Here is a 15,432-nt window from a genome sequence, read left to right on the forward strand (position 1 = left end):
TCTCATTCTCACATCATGGACCCCTTTAGGCTTAAGTATGTTTAGAAATACAGCCTGGTTCATAGAAGCAGACTCCTCTCAAATAAAATTAAAAATAATAATAATTGAGTGGTTTCTTTTGAAATATTTTTTTAATCATGTACCATGATCTATATCTGCAGCTGAAGACCATGAATGGATTTAAAGTAAAGTAGCCTCAAGTCTTCGTTTTATTTTTTAAATTTGTTTAAGGTTGAACCCTCTTGAAAGGCTGATAAGTGAGAAGCCTAAGTTCCTGTGTTGAGCATTAAATGTCTACACTACAGCGTTAATTGTGTCCTCTTTCCTCATTATCTTTCATTTTCATCCCCTTCTTCCTCTTTTGTTCAGAATGTGAATGCCAACCCGCGGCCCACACCCCAGGACCTGGCTGGTTTCTGGGACCTGCTGCAGCTCTCCATCGAGGATATCAGCCTCAAGTTCGATGAGCTCTACCACCTCAAGTCCAATGACTGGCAGCCCGTTCCGTCTGCGGCTGCCCAGTCGCCCCCTGAGCGGAAGGTACTTCCCACCCCTGCTGCCCAGTGCCCTGGCTGGGGTAGGAAAGCCGCCGAAACCGGCCTCTCTCCTCCCACCACCACCACCATTCTCCCACTCTTTTTTATCTCCCCTTTTGACTTCCCTCCGTCCCCACGTGGGATGGTATCTAACAGGGCCTCCCTGTCCAATACAAAAGGGCCAGAGAGAGCCCTTTAGGCATGCATGGAAAACTTGATCTCAAACAGGGCTGTCAGTGGTGTGTTTATAAATGTGAAGCCCTGGTTTGAGCATGCATGTGTCACTTACGGATGTGCGTGTTGAAGTGGAGCACGGCGAAGATGCACTGGCTCATGTGACCGAATGCAGTCTTGCTTTTGTTCCCTCTCTGTTTAAATGTCTTTGCTTGCATTTGTGTGTCTTACCAGCTCCCTCTCTGGTCTGTTGTGTGTCTTTTTTTGTGTATGTGTGTGTTTATCGAACCTTTAACGGCTGTATGTGAGGTGCTCTTGCTTGATGTTGCTTTGCAATGAAAATGCAATTACTGTGTGTCCTGTGGTCCTCTTTTTCGTGTTTTAAGTTTGATCCAACAATTCATGTTGCCATTTCATGTCTTTGAAAATTGTCATATAAATGACTGTTTTTGTCAATGTTTGTCTGTTTTTACCTGTCTTCTGTCTGTCTGTCCTCTGTTTGTCTGTCTTCTGTCTGTCTGTTTATCACCTAAAAACCACTAAATGTTACTTCAAGCTGTTTGAAACGAAACCATCAGCATTAACATGTCTTTGTCAAAGTCCTGTCTGCTAAACCTGCCTATACAAACACAGCCTCCTGAAGACAGTTTCCTCATTACATTCTCTCACAGTCTTGTATCTGTCCTTTTCTCTTCCTTTGGCACACTGCTCTTTCCCTCTTTCCTCCTCTCTCTGTCATTTTTCATCACTTCCAACGCTGCAGGACGAGGAGAAGGCAACCCCTCCAGCGTCAAAGAAGCCCGGTAAGGGACGACCGTTGCTGGGCCGAGAGAAGAGTGCCGACTCGTCGTCCACCTCCTCTTCGGCTTCGGCAGAAAAGCAGAGACAAGAGGCTCGCAAGCGTCTGCTAGCTGCTAAAAAGGCTGCGTCATTTCGACAGAACTCAGCCACAGAGAGCGCAGACAGCATCGAAATCTATGTCCCCGAGGCCCAGACTCGTCTCTGAGAGGGACAGTGACAGGGAAGGATATGTGGTCGGATCAAAGGACAGATAACTGTCGCTGGAGAAGGAGTGTAAAACTCTTCCAATGCAAATGAGCTAACTGAGTAAACAAGGATGGAGGTAGGGGGAGGAGAGATTAAGGTCTTAAAGATTGGGGTGGGGGTTGATTTGGCTATTTTTGACACACTCTTACAGTTTTAGGCTGGTCCTGGTGGCATCACACACTAATTTAACAAGACGGAAAATGAGAAATTGAACTTTTATGGACTCGACGGACGATGAAGCAGGAGACTCCTCGTTTGAGGCTGCCATTGAAAACCTCAGCTGATGAACTGTATAATTTCTTGTTACTACTCTTGATATCATAAAATTGTTAATGAAGGTATTGTTATTACGACGATTATATCCTAAAGAATCTATATGAAGACTGTTTTAAACGTTCCTCTATCTTGGCTATAAGATCTATTAAGTGGGCAGAAGGCAAACATTAATGCTCTTCTGTCTCCCATCGTCCTCCTCTCTTCCCAGATCATTGGCCATCTTGTAGCTTTGCACAACACCGCCTTGTGGCCATCACACACACACACTGTGCACACTACATCCACTGCACTCACAAACACACTGCAAACTCACACCTATGTATGTCTTCCTTGTATTTATTTGTTTATGTTATTCATCCCTTTGTTTTGTAGAAAAATATGTTTAGATCTGCTAATCTGAATATTTTTGGTATGATGAATCTGAGAATCATATTTGAAGGGGTATTTATATAGTTCCTAGCAATTAACTTGTGTGCGTGTGTCCTTAAAGATGTTCTTGTGTCAAAGATTAACACTGGTGAGAATCTGTAAAGACGAGTTTCTTAATGGTTTTGAATGAAAGCACATCCCGATATTAACGATGACCGAGCATGAGGATCTCCGTTTCATTCAGAATGTCAGTGGCCACAATATTAATTAAGATTTTCTTTGTAGGGAAGAAGTCTTCGACCCCTTGTTAGTCTCTCTTGCTTCTCTCCGTCCCATTAACTTTGTTTTACATGTTTGTGCTGTTACTGAATATTCCAATCAGGATTTGTGTTCCATCTGTCTGTTTAATGCTTCTTTAAGTGCTTTTATTAACCACACTTAGCATTCAACTTGTAAATCTCAAATAAATCTAGGGCTTTTATCGAAGTGATGCAGCAGGCTGAGTATCCAGGATGATACTGTGTTATAGTTTGTGGGAGCGCACATCAAGGCCTGTGTCTTGTGCGTGTTGCTGTTGTTTTTATACTTTGATTTCCGACAGCATTTTGATTTATTTCGCCTCCCATCACTGAGCAAAATCAATCTTTGTTACCACTAATTTTTCCCCTCATTGAACATCATCCAAAGTACCTGCACTTTTTTTTATTAAGAAAAACGATATTTAATTAAAAGCATTACATACATTAGTCATTGTGTTTTTCATCTCTTATTAAATGCTGCTTTCTTTTTGTTTTCATGGAAGACTGCATAAGCCAAAGATGAATTCACTGTTTCAGATTCATCTCATGTATGTAAATGTCAGCAGCAGGGAGCTCACCAGTAACTGTGCTTACTGTGAAAATAGATGGACTGTAGCCACCGAACTGTTTGTATTACAGGTTCAACATGTTGATATGCACATGCCTGGAAGCTTAAGTAGAACGGCCCATCACTGCGATTATTCTGAGTCATTGCTTTGCAGCATTCTAGAGCCTCTCCGCAGCCTGGAAACTCTCATTTTGAAAAGTTTGATTTCTGACCTGTAGAGGGCAATAGTGGTTGATTTCCAATCCGAGACGCAGAACATGGTAGTACACCGTATCCATACAGTGGAAAGGCATTTACACTATTAGGCCACATACGGCCCTGCCCTGTTTTGCATTAAGAGGACACATTGTATGGATTACACATATTTACAGACGGACTCCTCTGTCTCATTTGAGCCCAAAACAGGTCTGAGATGAAGCCTCTTGGTTTGTGAGTCATTCATTTAGGATTTCACTCTGGAAGTACAGTACATCATTTACGACCGTAAAGTCAACCTTGACATGCCTTAAATCAACCGCAGTTGTTTGCCTGTCTTCCACTCACATTTGGCTTCTTCCAAGTGGTAAGCAGACAAAGACTAACTTCCCCTTCCTAATTAGTTATGTTAAATGGTCGCAGCGCCCCTCCACTGCTCTGGCTGCTGCAGTGCCTCTCTCTCACCCACTGTGACCCAAAAATGCCGCCTGGGGCTTTGAATTGGAAAAGCCTGATGACCGCCATTCTTTCTCTATCTTGGCGAGAGCTTTCTCTTGATGGCTTGCTTTTGTTTGCCTGTTGTGGATGACTCTCAGCAAGGAAAATGGCCCTGGGGTGTCAATAGCCTGTTCCCTGGTTGCTGTCAATGCCACCACCACCCCCCAGCCCCATTTGACGGGGCTGGGGACTGTTAGCACCTGAAGGCCTTTTGTGTGGCTTGAACTCAGTCGTTAGACTGATTTGATTTCTGACTGCCAGGAATAGTTGTGTGTCTGTCAAGTTGTTTTCCCGCAACAGGCTAGTTTGGTGTCAATATGGGTGCAGTGTTCTACAAATGTCAGACAGATTGTTATTTGATCTCCATGTCATGGGTATTGCATAATCAGTCTTAAGAATTAATTATGCTTAACTGGGCACAATGTAGTTTTGGAGAAGAACAAACTCCGAATTTCAATATTTACAGTAATAATGAGGTAATAATACAAACTCAGCAGTATTTGTTTTTTGAACAAACAAGCTGTCCTCAGAGGAAAATAAGGTCCCCGGAACACTGTTTGAAGCCAGAAAGGAGGCGGGGTCCGCCACTTATAAACAAAGTAAAACGATATGAAACTGTGTTGTCCTTTCAGCTCAGTTTGTTTATTCAGTTAATTCAGTCATGATAACAAAGAGTTTGTTTGTTTAGGCATAACAAAAATCAGTCACTGAAGATGTTCCTCTTGAAATAAAAATGTCTTCCCCAAAACTACATAGTGCACCTTTAAGAGGAGGATTGCTGTATATGTAAACGGCTAGCTTGTAAGGCAGTACACTGCAACAACTACATGTATATGCAACCGCTGCGGGTGTATTTTTAAAAAAAACTTCATAACGTGTAATTTCTAAATTTATTTTGCCTGCTGTCAGCTGTCCTCACACAAAACCGTAGCTCTGTGCCTGACTTGAACACACATCAGACACAATATGGCATCTCAAATCCACTGAGGGAAAAAAAGGGGGGAAAGTTGTTCTATCACTCGACCATCAAAAACTGAAAAGGCAATTCTCTTCCAGCCCGCAAAAACAAAACTTGGATGTGCAAAATAGCAAGAGATGTCAGTGTTCATGTAATGCATATAAACAAGGCTTCTCTCCAATACACACAGATATCATTGGGACACACCTATGTCTATTTCCTGGGTAGAGTCATCCATGATCCAAACAGCTGCACCGTGGGGGGTTTTGTTGCTGTAAAGCCATTGATGTAAAGGTGATAACGGTCCCCATGTACGTTTGAAGGATTTGGCCTATTAACATCTGCTTAAGCTGCGGCCTGTTGTGGTAAAGCTCTATTTTGAGAAGTGTTTTTCCAACACTTGAATTCAGGTGAACTCTTTAGGCCCCCTTGAACTATGGAACACAACAGTGAAGTTGTCATCCATAAATACAAAAGTAACAAGAGTTAAAATGTAAGGCTACATCCTTATGTATCCTTATCCCTTAATGAGACAATGGTCAAAATTGTGCCATATCTTCAGAGAGACCAGTGCTCCTTTCATTTTTCTGTTTCTTCTATATTACACATTATTAAAAGTTAACACCCCTGTAAGATTATTTAACACATTTGCAACTTTTTTTTCCCCTGCACTCCAGGGCTGAGAAAAAGATAAGTATAGAAGCTGCAAGAGACGGACAAAGAGACAGATTTATCCCAAGAGGAGAGTATACCTCAGCTGGGATAACACCAGTGAATCCACTCCCATACAGTAGTCCAAAGGCCTGCTTGCAAATGAAAAAAAAAAAAAGGCTCATTAGCATTTCTGCTTTGTTCCACTGAGTTGGGCATAAAACTGGGAAAGAGGTGAGGGGCAGAACCTCTGCTCTTATCACAAGAGATATGATATAGCAAAAAGTGTCTGTAAAAATAAACAATAAAACCAATATTCTATGAGGCAAGCACATTTTAAAACCTAGGATCTGTTCAGCATAATACTCTTTAGGCTGTGTGTGTGTCAGGGTTCGTGGGGGGTTTAGTATAAAAAGGCAAAGTTGTGAGTGAGTGGGTGTGATTTACCTAGATTCTTGTCACTATACTCTGGTAACATTTAAAGTACATGTGCAATACTGAGTATAAAAGGGTTATTTGATATTAAGATGAAACTAACGATGTTGCATTTCTCCCCCTTCTGTGCTTCTTAAAGTCGTCTTCTGTAAATAAGTACGAAAACCCCGACTGAAATTCTCATCTTTTACAATGCTGTAGATCTATTTATACTATTTCAGAGTTGTTCAGATGTATAATGGAGAGACGTAACATTCAATAAAATGCACACGATACTTTCTCAAAAAGATCATCATGGCTGTATTTTGCTTACTGTTTCACTACCTGATAACTGTTAATGACGAGTTGATTCAGCTTCTGGATGTCATTTCCCTCACTGACTGTTTTTTTTAATACTGGTCATCTATTTTTTTTTTTTATTGTCTTGATTTGATTTGTTACTTTGAATCTGTTTTAATCCGTTGCATTCAGCTAATGCTCCAAAACTACATAGTGCCTGATCACTATGTAGTTTTTGGAGAAATAATTTAAACAGAGAATTTTTAATATTAACAAGAATAATGAGGTAATATTAGAAACTGTGATTTATCTCATCCATAACTGAACGTGCAAGCTGTTCTCAGAGGAAAATAAGGCCCCCCTCTGTTTGAAGCCAGAAAAGTGGCATAAAAAACAACAGTATGAAATACTGTTGTCTTTTAAGAGCAGTTTGTTTATTCAGTAAAAAAAAAATGACAAAAAACCCAACAAAGATTGAATTTATCTAGGCATAAACAAAAAATGAGTCAACGCAGATCTTTCAATTAAGATTTTTTTTATTTTTTTTTTTAAATGTCTTCCCCAAAACTACATAGTGCTCCTTGTTGTAAATGTAAACCATCATACAGATTTGTTCTCTCTTGGCTCTCTGTTGCACTCCTCCCGCTCAGTCGGCCTGCATGGGAAATCAAATCATCCCAGAACATCTGCAGCAGCCCTTTCACCCGCGAGCCTGGCGTCAAACAGACTACTGTCGAGATATGACAGCAGGACTTGTTGCAGACAGTGTGAGCCGACATAACTCGGTTCAGTTTAATTATGAACTTATCAAATGGGGTCACCAGTCGACGATTTCGACGCGTATGATTTATGTAACAAGAACATTTTGCTCAACGTTACGTAAAGCCTTCCCACACTGTGAAACTGTCTCCCGCACACAGGAATTAAAAAAAAAAAGAAAGAAAAAAGAAAGGACCAAGATGGTCACAATAGATGAGTGCGTTGCTATATTTACACTGTCTGGTGTTGGTGTGACCGTGTGGTTTCAACCGTGTCGACAAAAAAACATTGTTTCAATGACGGCGATATATTTTGAATGAAATGGTTCTCCCGTCAGTCACTGAGCCTGTCTGCTCTCCAGTGGAGCGCTCCGATTGGCCGACGACCAGCCAGGAGGCGTAATGAAGCCCCGTGATTGGCCGACGAGCGTTGATGAGGCGGGATCATTTCAGCTGCGACTGTCAAGATTGGCAAAGAGCTGGCGCTGCAGCGTGCAGGTAAAAAGGAACAAGCGACACAAAACAGAAAACATTTATCCTGGCGGAAAGCGACGAGTGCGATGGAAGAGGACCGTCCGGCGAAAGCTTACCGTGTGGCGCGACAGAACCCCTAAAAACGAGGTATTTAAATCGGCGACAAAAGCGCAACACCTTCAGCTTCTTGGAAGAAAGTGCCGTTGTGTCAACCATCGCTCGGCTCCCGGGGCACGCTTTGTACAGCGAGCAACTTGGACAGCTGCGTGTTTTCAGGCGAGCCATCAACAAAGAATGAAAGCATTCAAACGAGGTGAGTCGCGTTTTCTACCAGTTACCAGGCACGTTTATAAGCCACAAAGTGTCTGCCCGCCGCGTCTTCGCTGTTGGTTTTGCCTGGTATGCGAGCTTTTTGTTGCGAGCAAATGCAGCGTGTGTTTGTGTTTAAATTTGGAGGGACAGCTAGCCAGCTAGTTATCTCTGGAGGCAGCAGGCATGGTGTCCATCTGGCGGAGTGACATGCGGGAGGCTGTGTGCTTTCCTGCCTGTCTCCTTTGTGCGCTCCAGATGGCTAATTTACCGAGCAGCTCTTGTGTTTGCCTTGTTTTAACGTCACATTTTGTACTATCCGGGTGTTTTACCTCCGCTGTGTTTCATTTCGCTGTGATTTGTGACGTTATCGGTTTGATAAAAAGCGAGCTGGTCGCAGTTTGATGTCTGATGTGAGCTCAACTGTTTTCTAACGGTCACATTCAAATTCTGAGCTTCGTTGTGAGTTTGTTGTGAAGTTTAACTTCACTGTCGAGCCTCAAAAAACTTCACCCTGTAGACCATTTACACCTTTTTTTATTGTTAAAGAATACACACAAATACGAGAATCTCTTCGCAGGGCACAGGTTCAGCCACTTGTTTGCAGCTATAAGAGACATTTTGTAAACAAAAAGTTGGTTTAAATTTAGTGTGACACGCTGTACTAGCTAAGCTAACACCTGTCTGAGATGCCAAAATGCCTAAATCAATCCCACATCGACTGAGTGATGTTTTATGACACATCTTTTAAAAGTTTATTCAGTGATGTATTGTTCAGGGTAGAGGCAACACAGCTTTGTTATGGGCCTCATCATTTCCCTCAGAGGCGAGGATAACTTGACATGTCTGTCAAACTAATGAGAGACAGAATTCTAGACCTAATTAATTAAACAGAATTTAACTCGAAGTGATAGAAATGTTACTCTAACTGATTGAAATCAATACTGTGATTTACAATTGGGATTGTTTTTAGAACAATCACACGGGGAACAGGATGATGTTTAGTGCTACTGATCAGCATTACACCAGAAAATAAACTAAAACCATTTTAGTGCAATTCCTCAGTTTGAGTCATTATTTGGGACAAAAAAAAAATCTTGACATCATATCATGACGTCATTCCACCACAAATTGATGGTCAATAATGAACAGCACAGCCGGCTGACTGTAACAGACTACTTTAGATGCGAGTGGAATTGGGGCTCATTTACACAAATTGGAGGGAAATGTACTTTGCATTTGCATTTAGTCTTTTCCCCCACTTTTCTAACCTGGTTTTAGGACTTCCCTCATTGTCGAGGAATGCAGAATTCAAAAGATTTTGTCAACTACTCCAGCAGTCCTGAGCCGAAGTGGCACGAGGTGAAAACGGCCTTCTTTGCATGGTCAATAGGTTCCTGGGCCAATAGCTACTGTGATGTTGATATGCACACAATCTTCTTTGTGAAGACAGGCGCTGCCCCGGGGGTCAGGTTTCACCCAGCCCCAGAGAAAGACATTTACTGCATTCTGTGGCCCACCCCTGGGATCAGGCATGTTCCATTTTGAGGGGAGATTCTCTCCAGTGGCCAACCGGAGACTGACAAAAAAGCCCACAACAAAGTTCAAACCACACAGCATGCGTTTGAACGTGCTCTGCACACTGAAGCTTTGTGAGCCGCACTTTTAAAAATAGGAGGTTAAAAGTAACAACAGGGTTTGTACACTTGTTCACTGCTAAGTGCTAAACCAGTGCAAACCATTTCTTTTTTTATTTTGTGACTAGTCTCTGCTCACAGGGCTCCTAAAAGTTGCAAATGGATTTAAAAAGGTCTCATTTTGTCTGTGGATCAGACCAACACCCTTTCTACAGAAGCGAAATTTGGTGTATGGTGATTCACATAAGATCAACAGTTGCTTCCTCCCTTCCTCACACATCTTGTATAGCAAAGTAAAGATGCACGAAAAACAACAGTGAAAACTAAATGACTAGATTTGATATGAACATGTTAGTGAAATGACGGGAAAAAATAACTGACAGCTCTCTCTTCCCCCCCCCCCAAAAAAAAAATCCCTCAGCTCTGGAAGATGAGCATCGCCCGGAGCAGGAGCACTCCTCGGCGGTGTCGGACAGCGATGACGGCTCCCCGCTCGACCTGTCAGGAAGAGGGCTCTTTGGGAAGCGCCGTCGCCGCGGCAACCTGCCCAAGGAGGCGGTGCAGATTCTGCGGAGCTGGCTGTACGAGCACCGCTTCAACGCCTACCCATCGGAGCAGGAGAAACTCAGTCTGTCGGGGCAGACCAACCTCTCTGTGCTGCAGGTAAGGGACACATTTTTATGTATTTGTTTTGGTCTCTCTAGAAGCGTTCAGAAGAGGAATCGACACTTGTGGTACACCATGTTTCTGCATTCTGGTGGTGTGTTTTTTTTTCCTATTCTGGACATTTAGTTTTGTTTAAAATATTTTTGATTGTCATCGCCATCCTTTCATTTGTCAGAAAATAGTGAAAAATGTCATTGAGTGTCTCCTAAAGCCCCAAATTACATCCTAAGATGTCTGTCTGAAATATATCCGTTTTACTGTCACAAAGAGGTCAGTTAACCAGAAAATGTTCACATTTGAGAACCCGGGCACACTCGAACCAAGCAATTATCCAAATGGTTGGCAAATTATTGATTGATTAATGCAGCTCTAATTTGTTTGTTGGTTTTTATACATAACTCTCAAATTTTTATTTAAGTTTTAAGTTAAGTTATTTACTTGAGTTATGTCAATAAATAACTTGTTTGTAAAGAAGCAGTGCTTTTAATTGAAATACGGTTGCTATGATGCCAAACATAGTTGCCCTTAAGCAGTCAGGAACATATCAATCAATTCTTCTTCTTCTTGTATTTCCAAAGGTTGACCATGACCAGTATCAGTCTAAATGTACTCAGTGATCATAATACCTTTTCATGAGTCCTTGTCCTGTGCTTTCATTCTTAAATTTTGTGATAGATGAACGATGATGAAAAAGTGATACATATTTTCATAAACACTCATCACCAGCAGGAAAAGTGAAAGCAAAACAATAATCAGATGGTATTCCCACTTTGTGCTGCTGAGAGTGACACTTTCCCAGCCTTCCCTTTTCACTTCAGTGCTCAAGTAGTAGACGTTTCCTCTTTACCTCTCAACACACAGGCACGCACAAACAGACAGGCGGAATTAGAGCAGGCGTTACAGATCCGCATGAGGCGGCAGCAGAGTTTCTTGTTATGTAGTCAGTTCACTGGAATGCCTTTGGCTGGCTTCTCTGTGGCTCAGCATATTTGAGCTCAGACCTTCATTATTGCCAGCTGTCTGAGGGCTCTCATCTCCGTCTTGTTCACTCTCTCTCTCCCTAGTGTGGGAGGCTGCACCACTAGAGGGGGTAAGGAAGGCCTGATGTGCAGATGTAGATGAAGGGAAATGTGAAGGTGGTTATTAAGTTCACAGGCCTCAGATCATTTTTAAGCTCATGAATGTGGTGAAGGGTTTGAGTTAAGAATCTGGCTAATTGAGAGTGCCTGAAGCTGTCTTTTGACAAACATTTGTCTGAGTCTGATGGATATAAAAGGGTATTTTCTTACTATCTATTTTTTAAGAAAAGCATCCTTTTTTCTGACAACCATTCTCACTCTTTTCCCAGATCTGTAACTGGTTTATCAATGCGCGTCGCCGCCTCCTCCCTGACCTGCTTCGCAAGGATGGCAAAGATCCCACCAAGTTTACCATCTCCCGCAAGGTTGGCGGTAAAAATGAAGGCCACTCTTCTAATGGAGGTGGAGCCAGCTCTCCAGAAAGCAACTCATCCCAGCAGCGACCGTCTGTCATCCGCTCTGCCCCCACACTGGACCTCAGTCTTCTTGGGAACACAGCAGCAGCTATTCTGACAGGAGCCGGCTACCCCGGTAAGGAGGAATCGGTCCAGGCGCTGATGAAGCTTGATACACAAAGTCTTCTGAGGGAAGCGGAGGAACAGAGTGCTTGTCTCACCAACACAATGGCAGCTAGCCCCACCAATGGCCTCTTCAACACACCTCCTCCCACTCCCCCAGAGCTGTTCCCCACTCAAGATTTCAGTGACCTGAGGCTGCTGGTTGATGCAGCTCTGCAGAGGGCAGCTGAGCAGGAGAACCTGAAGAGGCTCCAGGACAGCCAGAGCAGACCTACAGAGGCTGTAAAGACTGCAGTAGTGGAGGCGCAGTGCAGCGAACACAGTAGTGACATGGGGCCAACACCACCTCCAGAGGACAGCCAACAAGTCATGGATCCTTCCAGGGTGCAGAGCTTGATGGAGAAGGCAATGGCTGTTCCAGTGCCAGCTGTAACGTCAGTAAAGACTCCAGTGCCTCTTACCTTCGCAGCCTCCGTACCAGTCCCGGCTTCGGTCCTGGTCTCAGCCCCGAGGCTGTCTCCTCCCCCAATGAATAAAATCATCTGGAGCCCCTTGGAGAAGGAGAACACCAGAGCTTCCAGTCCGCACCAGCCACAGCTGCTCCCAGCTCATCTGCCAACCTCAGTGCCAGTGTCTGCCTCAGTTTTAGGAATGCCGAATACTCAGAAACCAGCTGCTGCTCCAGCAGTCACCACAGCGCCATCAGCAGCTCCAACCTCAAGCTCAGTTCCAGCTCCACAGCCCACTGCATGTCCTGAGAGTGCATCAGTGCCATCAGCTAGTCCCACCTCTGTCACTGCTCCCAGCCAGGCATCATCCAAGAGTGTAGCGCTTGTTCCAGCTGCTCCTTCTCTGGCACTCACCTCTTTTACACCCACCAGAGGGCTCCCGCTTTACCTGCCATTCCACAAATCCCCTTTAATCCCAGTCACATGTCCATCACCTATTTCAACCGCAGTATCATCTTCTCCAGCGCCTGTTCACACCCCGGTCTTTTCCTCTGCACAAGCTCCAATTCCTCCAACATCCACCTCCACGCCAACGATCAAACCTCTTCTGAGCCTGACTTCCCACCTCTCTCTTCCATCTCCTCTTCAGCCCTCCACCACCAGCAACACCACGACCAGCAGTAGTAGTAGCAGCAGCAGCAGCAGCACACAAAGGAGTTCAGCTGTGGTGCCGAGCGTTTGGAGCATGGTGCATGCCGATAACAGGCAACCCAGTGCTCTTCAAGTGGTTAAGACCCCCATCAGCACAGTGTGGGGCCCACAGCACAGCCTGCACACAGTGAGCGAGGCTGTCAACTAGGAGCTGAAAACACCTGTTTTTAATATATATATCTGTGGAGAAGAGGGGCCAAACATTCCCTTTGGCTGGACAACACTGTAAATAGGAGAATGTATCTTCATCACCAGTCATTAACACCTGTGCCTGCCGAACACAGGGAATGAAATAAGACGAATGAACTGGGCCGTAGCGAACATGACATGTTGTTTCAAGCAACTTTTTATTGTTTCTTGATGGCGGCACCTGCTGGTAAGAACACTCTTGATGTCATACCTGGAAAATGAACATTCCTCAGTGCCGAGTCGGTGTAATGTACAAAGCTTTCCATGACATTTTTAAAATCTCTTTCCACATGACGACTTAAGATGAAGAGAAGAACATCCCTTAATTGTATAAAATTTCATTCGGTGTAATTATCAGCACCAGCAGTTAGCCTCTTCAGTAGCAGTACTGGACTTTATTGAATGTACAAAAGACATTGATATCATTGGCTAGGTTGCCTATCATCCATTCCCCTCCCCTGGACAAAAAGGAGGATATAAGTTCTTTTTCTTTTTTCTACGTACAGCAACAGCATCTCTGTAGATGTGCAATTCAGAGAATTTCTTTTGGCAAAATATAGCCTGATTACATTTCCCCCTTTTTTTCCTTGGAGATGAGTGGAAGGGAAACTGATTGTACTGCTGCGAGCCTGACTCAATGACTCGCCTCGATGTGTCTGTCTCCATCAACCCCCACCTCCGGCTCCCCCTCTTCCTGTCTTTTTATAGCTGAGGGGATTCATCGGCCCTCGTGAATTGTCATCTCAACCACTCAACACATGCTCTCAAACACCACATGTTTCTTTGTGTGCTTGCCGGGTCCAGTCTCTAAAAACGGGCTGTATTTCCTCGCTGTTCTGTCTATGACTTTATGCGATCAGTTGTGTGCAGCTGTCAGGGATTGTTGTTGAGGGGGAGGGCTCTGGATACAGGACGAAGGGGAGAAGGTCACACTGGATCTGTTACAGAAATCAATTTCAGTAGAGAGGTGAGCAGCTCTGTGACGACGTCAAGCTCTCACAGCTCCTGAGCTGAAATGTTACACTTGCTGTGAGGCATGGCGCCTTTTATCATTTTGTGGTGCAAACACTTTAAATTTTGGATCCTCTTATTTGGGGGAAATATATCAATTATTCAGGTTTCCCTCATCTATTTGGGGCCTTAGTATTTGGTCAGTGTATTTCAAACCTTGATGTCTTACTAGTGGAAAGATGATTTGATGCGTATAGTGTCTCAGCAAAGCAAATGTAGCACATGTACCGAAGTAGCTTAAAATCTGCTGGAAGGTTTTTTTGTTTTGTTTTTTCCCAGGACGTTACACAAGCATAAAAAATCAAGTCTTTCCTCATCAGAGCTTTTCCTTGTTTAGAAATGGTTCTTATAGAGTTTCTAATCATTCATACAGCTGTAGTTTCCATGAAACTGTCTTAGCACAAACCACAATAGAAGGCTGAATGCCACCTGGATATCCATAAACCGTAGCAACATGCAGAAAAGTTCCTCTGTGAATAATACAACAGTGAATCTTCAGTGCTGTCATGTTTACTCTTGTCATTGAGCTGTGCTTCGTTCAGACGGTTACATTCAGCATGCACGGAGAGCAGACAGAGAAATGTGATGTTGGGTCAGAGTACTGCTGAGCACTAACCCATCACGCCCTGAAAAATTCTTCTTGTTCACGGCAGATGTGGTGGCTCCAGCTCTCCTCTTGTATTTCCAGTTCTTTTTGTTTCGTACGTCCATCCTCACTGCCTCTGTGATGTCAGTTTTTTCTGTTACAGGTACTCACTAGACTGATGTGCATTTATACCTCAATTTACACAGGTCATGTCAGGCTTGGGTCATATGTAGAATACTAAGTATTAAAGTAATATTTTTATTGTTCATACTACATCATGCCACTGTGACAACACCCTATCGGTTATGATACTGGAAATGGCTGGTTTAAGTTTAGGCAGGCATGTTTTTTTTTTTTTATTTTATATATATATATATATAGTAAGGGTGTTTTTTTTTGTTTTGTTTTTTTGTTTTGTTTTTTTAGATGCGCTCCAATCAGATCAGACAATGTGACGATGCATGTAAATATTTTCAAAGTCATGTTTTTTTCGGTTTGTTTGTATTGGCATGAACTTAATCTCAAACTGTAGTTTCTTTCCAGCCAAATACATTCAAAAATGTTCTTCAAGTTCATGTTGTGAATCATGACTGACTGTTGGCAGTATGACTGGCTGCTGTGCCTTAAACCTACGACTGAGGGATGATGTCCCTTTTTTATATAAAAACTTCTCAATAGTCTGTGCAATATATGCCTTAAACTTTAAATGTGTGTTTTGTATAAGCATTTCAAAGAAATAAAAGTTCAGTTTTTTCATAAA

The 15,432-nt window shown here is 43.1% G+C and overlaps 2 protein-coding genes across 8 annotated transcripts in view; both read left to right on the plus strand.

Annotated features, from left to right (window-relative positions):
- Window positions 1–3,148, plus strand: part of dlgap4b (discs, large (Drosophila) homolog-associated protein 4b) — a 110,695-nt gene extending 107,547 nt beyond the window's left edge. For 6 of the 7 annotated variants that reach the window (XM_030420196.1, XM_030420195.1, XM_030420198.1 and 3 more), the window contains 2 exons: window positions 370–540; window positions 1,474–3,148. In XM_030420196.1, coding sequence (XP_030276056.1) covers window positions 370–540; window positions 1,474–1,716 — 414 coding nt within the window. In that variant the 3' untranslated portion in view covers window positions 1,717–3,148. Of the gene's footprint in view, window positions 1–369; window positions 578–1,473 lie in introns of all 7 variants that reach the window. The other variant, XM_030420201.1, reaches the window with a different exon arrangement.
- Window positions 3,149–7,490: 4,342 nt separating this feature from the next.
- Window positions 7,491–15,432, plus strand: tgif2 (TGFB-induced factor homeobox 2). Its single transcript, XM_030421474.1, has 3 exons — window positions 7,491–7,830; window positions 9,885–10,126; window positions 11,478–15,432. Exons 1-3 carry the CDS (start codon window positions 7,812–7,814, stop codon window positions 13,032–13,034), a joined length of 1,818 nt encoding a protein of 605 aa, XP_030277334.1. The 5' UTR covers window positions 7,491–7,811; the 3' UTR covers window positions 13,035–15,432.

This window comes from Sparus aurata, chromosome 6, assembly GCF_900880675.1.
Source record: "Sparus aurata chromosome 6, fSpaAur1.1, whole genome shotgun sequence".
Classification (NCBI taxonomy): domain Eukaryota; kingdom Metazoa; phylum Chordata; class Actinopteri; order Spariformes; family Sparidae; genus Sparus; species Sparus aurata.

Coding starts and splice junctions, on each gene's coding strand:
- tgif2 (XM_030421474.1), top strand. Junction 10,127..11,477: donor CCAACCTCTCTGTGCTGCAG/GTAAGGGACACA, acceptor CTCTTTTCCCAG/ATCTGTAACTGGTTTATCAA.